The sequence below is a fragment of the Rhinoderma darwinii genome, chromosome 2 (assembly GCF_050947455.1).
Source record: "Rhinoderma darwinii isolate aRhiDar2 chromosome 2, aRhiDar2.hap1, whole genome shotgun sequence".
Classification (NCBI taxonomy): Eukaryota; Metazoa; Chordata; class Amphibia; order Anura; family Rhinodermatidae; genus Rhinoderma; species Rhinoderma darwinii.
In genome coordinates this window covers 349,310,721-349,321,925 of record NC_134688.1, presented here as the reverse complement: position 1 = coordinate 349,321,925, position 11,205 = coordinate 349,310,721, and the positions used below count along the sequence as shown (strand labels likewise).

The 11,205-nt window shown below is 37.8% G+C and overlaps 1 protein-coding gene across 1 annotated transcript; it reads right to left on the bottom strand.

The window, feature by feature from the left end:
- Positions 1–5,637: 5,637 nt before the first annotated feature.
- LOC142743207 (potassium voltage-gated channel subfamily A member 2) lies at positions 5,638–10,541 on the bottom strand. The gene is made up of 2 exons (XM_075853718.1): positions 10,041–10,541; positions 5,638–9,269 (listed from the first exon to the last, which is right to left on the bottom strand). Exon 2 carries the CDS (start codon positions 9,138–9,140, stop codon positions 7,641–7,643), a length of 1,500 nt encoding a protein of 499 aa, XP_075709833.1. The 5' UTR covers positions 9,141–9,269; positions 10,041–10,541; the 3' UTR covers positions 5,638–7,640.
- Between the last annotated feature and the right edge of the window lie 664 nt (positions 10,542–11,205).

Below are 11,205 nucleotides of genomic sequence, written 5' to 3'. Positions count from 1 at the left end.
AAAGTTATCATTATCAATACATATAATCCATGTTGGAAAGCAACTGTAAACTTAAAAAAGCATCTGTCCCCATTTTTTTGTTTTGTTACAATCTTATATTGAAATGGGTATTTTGAGACGTTTTCTGGAGTGTAAGGGTTTGCGCCATTATGGGAACCTGTCATCTCTCCAAACATGTCTGTTTTAGTAAACTCTTGCATTCCCTTAAATAACATTGACGGGTATTACCAGTCCCCTTGTGAGTAAGGCCTCATGCACACAACCGTAATTATTAATTGCAGTTACGGATCCGTAATGGCTGATAAGAATACTGATCTATTCATTTCTATGGGTCACGGACACCTTCACGTATATTTACAGGTAAGTGTCCGGACCCTAGAAGTGAAGGGCAAAAAATAGGACATGTCCTATTTTTTGCATTTATGGACCGTGCTCCTATACTTTTTAATGAGAGCATGGCCCGCAAATGTGGGTGACCGTCCGCGGCCCATCCGTGCCGTAATCACGGACCATACACACGGCTATGGCTGTGTGCAGGGGGCCTTAAGGTGTATCCCTACACAGTGTGACATTTTCTAATCAGTACTGATAGTGTAAAACAGTCTAGGGACAAACATCATTTACAAGGGGAAAAGTAACAACTAATTGTCAATTTATTTACACATTTCCAGGAGGAATAACAGAGCAATGGCACAACATAGAGTTCTAAGAAAAGATGCTCCAGCATTGTTATCTGAAGGAAATGCTAGTTTTAACGAAGACAGATGTTGACTGTTGCTCATAGGTAAATGTGTGATCACATGGCAGGCCAGGCAGCTTTAAGCATGTAGAGGAGGCTGCTAAATGATGTTTTCTAAAACGTCTGGATAGTAATTAATTAGCAGCATTTTGATTAAGACACACAAATGAAATTCATGATAATAACAATGCAATTTATAGGAAGACAATAAACCTCACATAGCCAGAAAAAGACATTTTACTGTCAGGGTATGTTCACACGATGAGAGGCATTTACGTGTGAAAAGACAGACTGTTAACAGCTGCCTCGTTTCACACGTAAATGCTCCTCCTCGCATTTTGCGAGCCGTCTGAGACGCTCGTAAATCTTGAGCTGTGCTTCATTGAGTTCAATGAAGAACAGCTCAAATTACGTGGCAAAGAAGTGTCCTGCACTTCTTTGCCGAGGCAGTCCATTTACGCGTCGTCGTTTGACAGCTGTCAAACGACGACGCGTAAATTACAGGTCATCTGCACAGTACGTCGGTAAACCCATTCAAATGAATGGGCAGATGTTTGCCGACGTATTGTAGCACTATTTTCAGGCGTAAAACGAGGCATAATACGCCTCGTTTACGTCTGAAAATAGGTCGTGTGAACCCAGCCTCAAAGGATCTTTTGCACTATCTTGCATATTGGTCTTTTACATCCAACCGCTTTCTATAATTTCATATTGGTCTTTTACATCACTGTTGAATAAAAAATCCTTATCATGAGAGTGAGATAGACACCAGAACGTTTCTAAGAGAACACTATATCACAATCCAAAAAACTCCACAACCATTGACAACAAAAAGTTGATGGACATTTTTACAAAGATGTCTCTGGCACTCAATCGGACCTCAGTGAAAGCCATAGTCTCCAGTTAGAGAAGACATGGAACAGTGTAGAATCTTTTAGGAGTGGCTGGTATATCAAACATTACTCCGAGATGCAGCAACTCATCCAGGAACTCTCAAAACATTCAAAGGACTGCAGGCCCCTCTATCCTCAGCCAATGAGATTCATGGCGGTAGCTAGCCTAAAAGTGCGGTTTTTCAGGAGTGACATCACTATTTTAAAACCATCTTATTAAGGATCACAAATATCTTTGCAGTAACAGTAATGATATAAAGCAGAAAACTTAACTCTCCGTCTGAGCAACTCTCCATAGGAGCAACAAAATAAAAGTTTTGAATTGACCTAGTCCTTTTTTCAGTCCAACAGAGATGTTGAGGGCCTGAAATAAGCAGTTCATACAAAAGACACTACACCGCTGCACATGAACAAGACTGGGCTACAATTCCTAAATAGAGATGTCAAATTATAGGAAATATTCAATTACAGTTCCCACTGATCGAGGGGGTGTAATCTGCTATTCCGCTGAAGTGGGCAGTTACTTTTTTTACAAGATTAATATGGTTTCTGGGTAACTTTGTTCCCTAAATTAATGCAGCATTAATTCCAAGCTATATTATATGTTTATTTAGGTTTATTTTGCTTAATATTACATTTTATTTCAAGATCACAAACTAGTAAATAATATGCAATAACACAGAATATGTGAAAAGGAGTTCTTTTCACAGCACTCAAAAATGAAACACACGTAGCTCTCTCGGATTTTTGGTATTAAAGGGGTTGTTCTGATTTTTCTAATTGATGGGCTATCCTAAGGATAGTGCATTAATATTAGATTGATAGGGGTCCGTCTCGCGGCACCCCCGCTGATCAACTCTCTAAAGGGTCTGCGGCGTTCAAACGAGCAGTGCAGCCTCTTCACTATTTACATGGTTCTCCTTTTGGTTCATACTTGCAAGTCGGGTTACATTTGTAGCAATATTGCACCGCTGTCCCAGTCACTTGACGGCTGATCGGCGAGGGTGCAGAGTCGGACCCCCACCGATCTAATACTGAAGGCCTATCCTAAGGTTAGGCCATCAATTTTAAAAACCCGGATAACCCCCCAACGGTAATCTAATGCACTGTGGCTGCAATTGGGATTTATTGGTTGTTTCTATGTGCATACAGTATGCTATATAAACATGATACATACGTAGATGACTATTCATGTATTACATCGATATAGCAGGCGGTATGGAGATATGCATGTAAACAAGCCCTGACTCCCTCAAGATTCACAAGATCAACTATTGTGGATGAAATATGAATGTGGTCCATATTAGAAGGTTCGTACTCTTAGTGTATTTTTTTGCGTTTTGATTTTTATCTAAAACATAAAATTGGCCATATAGTAGTAAACCATATTGGTTGTCCTTCTGAATAGGCTTCCTGAAAACTGATGGTTCTTAAGTGCCTACCAATATGTCTGCACTTCCGCCACAATAAAGCAAATAATAACTAAACATGGGCTTTAACTAATTTACTTACAGAAGGGCAATATATTTTTGGGTAGAAATCTTCTTTGAACTTACAAACCCATAAAAACATCTGAGGCAGGCCACAATGTGGGTACTGTATTTTATAACTCTGGCACAGGGATGATCTAATTCATGCATCCAGCAATACATACCATTCAATGAACAATTTAAAGAGGTATGATGGTTTCAGCAACTAAAGGTTTTACTTGTATAATAAAAAGTTATCACTGGCTCTTCGCCGCCCTTCTAGTCTCACTCTGTATAACACTCTGGAGAAGGATGCCCACAACATGTATTAAAAAATACCTTTTATTATTTATGAATTAAAACTTCATGTAGATGGTAAATACAGGATCCACTTTGAGCAACACACTGTCCTAAGCCGGATTCACTCCGTTACGGGCGGCCATCTGATAACTCATCCTAGTTTGTCCCTGCAAACTATAGTAGTGAGAGGTTATGCTAGAATTTACTACTTTAGTTTGCTAGGACAAATTTGGCGCTAGGTCGGCAATTCTATGGCGCTCTTTTTAGGGCGGTACCCCTGCCGTGGGTTGCACTGAGAGTCATGAAAACGGTTACAGATAGGTCTGGCAGCACAAAAAACGTGTTTATTTATTGTGCATGCAGGCAGTATAAACCTTGTCATAGCTAAGGTTACCACGCAGTGGCCAATGTCCTTGTAATTTTGCAGGTAACAATGCGGTATTGCTGGCAAAATCATGCGCCCATTAGTCACTGCATGTGGGCGTTGTTTCATCCGCATGCAGTCGCTGCAGCGTGAGAATGCAATCTAAACCAGCGGCCCAGCTGGTATTTACACTTGGAGGTTACTTCTTTGGTGGGTCCACATGTAGAAGAAAAATCCACAGAAAATCTGCCTGTCAAATGCGCTATTGTTTCCGCCACAAAAACGGAAACCTTACGGAACAGAGAAAAACGGAAACCATTAGCAACGGAAGCATTACCATTGAAATCAATAGTAATGCTAACGGAAAGCTTTGGTTTCCATTTGCCTTTCAGTTGACGGGTTCCCCTGACGGAAAGATCTGACTGAACCCATCAATGGAACCTAATGCTGATGTGAACAGGCGCTAATGGAATCCGGCTTGGGACAATATAATGTTTAAAGTGGATACTGTTTTTACTATCTACATGAGTGTTATAATGAAAGTTCCTGTATATGATTTTCCAAAATACTTTCTAAATTAATACCTCAAATTGTTTAAGATTCCGGCTTGCGGTCAGTTAATAAGAACCATAATGTTTTACCCCAGTAGATAAAAATGTGTCGAGGTCGTTAAAAATGTTCTAACTTTTTATTATACAATAAATAAACTTTATTTGCTAAAAAAAAATCATAATACTCCTTTAAGTACTCTAAGGGAATAAGGTTTTTATGTATTTTTATCAATTTTAAATAAAAAACGAAAGCAATAGATAAACCCTGAAGGCTAGGTACAGGCACACTGGCATAACATGGCTCAATTAACATAAAATGAAAGGGAAACATCTTTGATGTATTGTAAAATATGGTTTCTACACATATGCAAATTTGAGGTTGCCACAGGTCTGTGTCAGCATTAACGGATGTAGAGCCGTAACAAAGCCATTGTTAGCATTGTATTGCTGTTTTGCTGTATTGCTGTTTTTGAGTTTTAGGGGTTAAATTGCACACAATGCCTCTGAAAATAATTGTATATTTGCTTTAGCAATCCCTAGAAGCAGCAGATTTGGCAGTTTGTAGACGCATTAACTGAATTTGACTTTGTTAAAAAAAAAAGTCAACTTTATAAGTTTACTTGAAACAATAATTCATTTTCTGTATCACTTTATCACACAGTACTTTTATGTGCAGACTACAGACACTGATAGTCACATTGAAAAGCTTCTTGTAGTTTGTAGGCTTCGTTCACATGGACCGTTTATAGTACAGCCATGTGCTATATGCCAAAAGCAGGATCGGATCCCATCAGAGGAAAACACATAGAATAATGTGCTCACATAGACCGTTCATATGGCCGTGTGAATGAAGCCTTAGCCCGATATCAGACGGCCCTACTGTGGACACATTTTAGTGTCTGTATTTATGTTTACAATGCCGGGAACTCCATAACTAGATAGATACCCTATAAATATATAGCTATCAATGCATTTATTTTACATATATACTTAAAGTATATTATATGACTAATATTTTAAAATTATACAATTCTGACTCTTGAGTGGAAAATATATCATTTAAATTACCCATTGCTTTATGCCATCATATATGCATAGAACGTTTGCCATAGGACTGTCCCAACTTTTAAGCTATACATATTATTATTGAATTGTACATGTTTGTGAGTTCATATTTGTGTATATTTCCAGATAAACACAAGAAACTATATATATATATATATATATATATATATATATATATATACATATATATATATATATATATATGTATATATATGTATATATATATATATATATATATATATATATATCTACTGTATATATATATATTTGATCTACCTTTGCAAACATTTACACTCACCCATACATGCTCACATGTAAACATATATTTTGTGCAATGCTTAGGATGCCACTTGTGCCTATGGCCGATCAAATGATGTATCAATGGCTGCCATATTATTTTTATATCACATGATATAAACTTTTTCCCATGTCCGTTATTTTACCATTTTCGATGCAGTTGTCCTTGTTATTAACATATTACTAGAACAATACAACAGATATACTTTCAAGTGTAACAAAGTTTCCCTGAATGTATGTACAATCCTTGGTGCAAGCATATTTGATTTCTACTTCGTACATTCAGTGTGTCCCTTTTCCTGATCTAAGTTTTGTATTCCTATAAGGAAGTTATTACACAAATGCAGTTCTAGAAGAAATAGTGATACAACGAAATAAATAGCAGGAAAATTCCAGCTAAAATGGAAATGTGCATGTATTGTGCGAGTATTCATGTACGTCTGCATGTGTGTTTGAATACATATGTATATAGATAGATAGTGTGTGCATGCAATACTTTTCCATGCATTATTCATTTTTTCACAGTTACTAATTTATAAATGGAATGTAATCAAGAATATAGTAGTGTGATAGAATACTAAATTTTCTAACACGACACCTGAAACCTTCACATCAGAGGAGGCCTGTTACACTTTATCCTGCAAGGTACTGTATACATTAATAATAACCTGATATGTAGCAAAGTGTTAAATCAGGGGCTCTCCATATGTAGGCCTGAAGTAGAAACGTTTTCAAGTGGACAGTATCCACTTTACAGAGAACTACTACCTAACAAGATTGTCAGGAGTAGTTAAAGAACGACGACTATTAACATATGCATGCAGTTAATTTACATATACTTGGAATGATATACGTGGGTTACCCTAACCATGGTCTTATTGCAGTCCCACAAAAATTCCATGACATATTTAACCCCGGCTCTCTGTGCATCATGTCCCCTCTAAGGTTCTTTTTAACATTAATCCATCCATCCCAGCTACGACCCTTCCCATCATCTAATGATGTGATTCTCATAACTAAGAAGCAGTAGACCATGGCGCCATATTTCTTTCTCAGTGGTCTGCAGATCAAAGTACACATTAATATCCCGTTAGCATTGTGTTATACATCCCAGCAGAGACACAATGCAGTTGCAGCATAGCATCATTTTTCGAGAATTTTTCAAAAATAAATTCCAAATATTGAAGCTTTGATATACAAATAATAGAACCTTAACACAAAAATATATATGTTCCCCATTTAAATATGGAAGGCCTTTTTCAACAGCTATTTAATTCTTAAAGCATGAAATGTAGAGCTGTACATATGTGCATTGATCAATTAAGTGCAATTATAGTTTACATCACTACAGAATATGCGGTGCACATCCTATAGCGTTGGATAATATTGTACTAATAGTTTCTTGCCATGGTCATATAGTATCCGTGAATTCATTGTGAAGTACATTTCTTTGGAAACCGCCATCTTTTAGTTGTAATTAACGGGAGCAGTTTAGCTCCTCCGCAATGCAATAAATCTAAGTGATACCATCAATGTCTCCAGTGCAGTAAAGCCAGTCGTTGCTGCAGAACCTCTTGGGAAAAATTATCAATACAAGTGTTCTTCATGATGCTACGTCTTGTGTCTTATGGGACACCATGTGTTGCAAGAGGTTGTGCAGCTCTTTTAGTTATACACACAATTCTGGCTTAAATGCCTATAGTAGCATATAAAGTGAAGCTTACTGATGGCCACACCATAATTTAATTACCCCCTAGTCAAAAATTCTAGCAGATTATTCTGGCCTACCACTGACAATAGATGTTCCGTGAATAAGTATTTGTTGCAGATGCAATAAAACATCACTTACACAACTATTGCTTTCCATGCAGAATTGACACATCTAGAAAAAGTTTTACCTAGCAGATTATTGCATTACACAAATTCTGCAGCTGCTCCATACACTTGAAAGGAGCAGATTCGTCAAACATCAGTCAGCATTTTGGTTATATTTACATAATTTGTATTTCCTAATGTGCAATTTGCCGTTTTTAAATTCTTCTCCCTAAAATCTTCATTGCTATGATTAACTCCTTCTTGGATCTCCATGTAATCAGATTTACTTAGCGTGGAGGCACTTCTGCTTTTTTCAAGGTCAGGGGTAGAAGGGATCTTTGGACAGCTGGTTACTTGCAAATATTGTGCTTGCTCCTCACCCTCCGTCTCTCTGTGATAGAAGTAATTGAAGTTGGACACTATTACAGGAACTGGTAAGGCAATGGTTAACACGCCTGCAATCGCACAGAGGGAGCCTACTATTTTGCCACCTATTGTTGTAGGGACCATGTCTCCATATCCTACTGTTGTCATGGAAACCACAGCCCACCAGAAGGCATCGGGGATGCTGTGAAACTGAGATTCTTTCTCATCAGCTTCTGCAAAATACACAGCACTGGAGAAAAGAATAACACCAATGAAGAGGAAAAATATTAGAAGTCCTAGTTCCCTCATACTTGCTTTGAGGGTTTGACCCAAAATCTGAAGGCCCTTAGAATGCCTGGAAAGTTTGAAGATCCTAAACACTCTGACCAGTCTTATTACTCTAAGAATTGCTAAAGACATTGCTTGCTGACCCTGTTGCCCATCTTCAGTTTTTTCTGCCAGTTCTGTACCTAGTGTAATAAAATAAGGAATGATAGCCACTATGTCAATGATGTTCATAATATTGGTAAAAAATCCAGCTTTGCTTGGACAGGCAAAAAAACGAACCAAGAACTCAAATGAGAACCATATGATGCAAAGTGTCTCAACAATAAAGAATGGATCTGTGAAGGTATTAGATTGTTGGTAACGGCCTGTGCTATTGGAATATGGATAGTAATTGACAGCACTCCCGTGCATGTCATCGTTTTCATCCCTAAACACAGGCAAAGTTTCAAGGCAAAAACTGACAATTGAGATTAATATCACCATAACTGATATAATTGCAATAATCCTAGCAGGGCCAGAGCTTTCAGGGTATTCAAAAAGAAGCCATACTTGCTTCTGATACTCATTGTCTGGCAAAGGGCGTTCCTCTTCCTTAATAAATCCTTCATCTTCCCTAAAGATCTCCATAGCTTCTTCACCAAGTTCATAGAACCGAATTTCCTCGGAGAAGATGTCCAAGGGCACATTCACAGGTCTCCTTAATCTGCCGCCAGACTGGTAATAATACAGGATGGCATCAAAACTTGGTCTGTTTCTATCAAAGAAATACTCATTCCGCAATGGATCAAAGTATCTCATCCTCTTTTTAGGATCCCCTAGCAATGTTTCAGGAAACTGGGATAAGGTTTTGAGCTGAGTCTCAAACCGAAGGCCAGAAATGTTAATAACAACTCTCTCGCAACATTCATGATCAGGATCAGGCTCATAACTGTCCTGTGGGTGACCTGGCAAAGCTGACGCTTCATCTGTGGGATCTCCAGTGGCAACTGTCATAGTTCGTCCAAATTAGTGCACAACCTAGATCTGGTTGGCTGTTGAAATGTGACTACAATGAAGCAGTGTGGATATATACACTCAGGATAGGAAAGGCTTTCGGAAAATGAGAGGCATAAAACCTCTCGCCTAGAAAAGAGGAGAGAATAGTTAAAACAACGGTCACCTTTTTCCATACCTTGGCACCAGAATGGCTGCTAGATATCTTTTGCACAGAAACTCTTAGAGAAAACTACTAATACCAAGTAGGCTGAGGTGCTGAATGCTCCATAGATCAATATACATATCCCCGTGGCATTGTATAGATTAAAGGTGTGCATCCTCATCCTACATTATAGCATCAAATATACAATTTAGGGCAGCGTACTATTGTTCTCCAATTGCATTCAATACATATGAGATCCCAGGAGCATTAAAAGTAATATACATTACAAGGCCAGTAAAGATTGCTTCCTGTAAGGGTGTAGCATATGTTTTCTGTACATAAACATTAAACTCAAATTTGATATCATGTAATAAAAAATATATATTGTAGAAATAATAAATATTTCACATACACAATTAGTACAGTGTAAACAGGTGTTTATCAAAATAAGAAATGTATATATGGCACATCATACATCATGCTACTGTATATATGGATTATTAATATCTGTCATCATCAAGAAACTATTCAATGTTGCAAAGCAATGACAAATTGTGAAACAGATTAATTCAAAATTATATTTTATTTGGAAATACATATAGGTGTATAGTCTAAAGTAAAAATACCATAAAACAAGCACCTAAAGCTTATACCATGCAATATAATAATCATAAAATTTGAGAATATCAAAATCCAGTGTCATTTTTATTAGTAGCAGTGCCTTCCTGTGTGAGAGCAATGAAACAAGACATTACCTTGAGAAACAATCCTCCAGGTTTCTTAGTAACCAGACTAGGTATAATCCGTTCTCCAGGGAATACAATGAAGAAAAACAGGTTTTGTGGCATCCTATAAATTTATTTGTAATAAGATTCCAAAAAATGAAATCAGCTGTTGCTAAAAATGGGGGATTCCTTGGTACGAGGACTTCATTCTTCTTGAAGTGAAAGGGTAGGATTGGTCTGGCAGGTATCCTTTCTTGAAAACCTCTGTTTAAAACGTATAATGTGATAGATGATAGATGCTAAGCTCAGCAAAAAGAAGAAAAAAGGGTCTGGTGTCTTCAAGAGGTGTGACGTTGCCTGGTGGTAAGGAATAAAAAAACAGGAGCTAGGTAACGCTGGTACATCATGAAACATCTGCAGAGACCCAGTTTCCAGATGCAGTAGTCACACAGCCTTCCCCCTTGTCAGCCTGCGTTATGATGCTTCGCTATTCTGCACTGCAACAAAGCAAGAGGCAACATTCACAGCACATCCCACATTACAGGGAGAGCGGAATAGATGGAACATTGGAATCCACCTAGAATGAAACATAAACACATGTTATGTATGTCTGTGGATATACCTGGATCTACTAAAATGTGCCTCGTGCAAATATACTGCTAGTGCAGTTACATTATGGATAAGGCATGTACTGGGTTATAGCCGGGAACCACCAATTACATATAAAGACACTATACTAATGCTGAAATAATGTTAACTTAAAAAAAAAAATATATATGACCTTTTGAATGTAAGGACAAAACATCTATGTCTGCAATAACAGCAGGGCGCATCTCTGCCGTATGTACTTTCCATTAACCATCTTTTAACTTTTCCCTATCCAGAGTGCAGAGACTGTTTAATACAAAATATAAATCCATGCATGTCCTTCATCTCTGCCATAGAAGTCATTCAGAAGCAGTAATGGGCGCAGTTGGCAAAGCTATAAGAAGATATATAGTTGGCACTATATGAGCTGTCAATATTTTAGGGGAGAAAGTCCTCTATGTCTCTCATGACAACAATACAAGGGGCACTGCCTGCCATCTATTCGACCACTGTTCCCGGAGGATGTTGTGGATCCCCACCCCTCAACAATAAAGAAGGCTTTTTGTCTCTTGCCCAGGTCACACAGCTCAGAGAGAAGACAAATGAA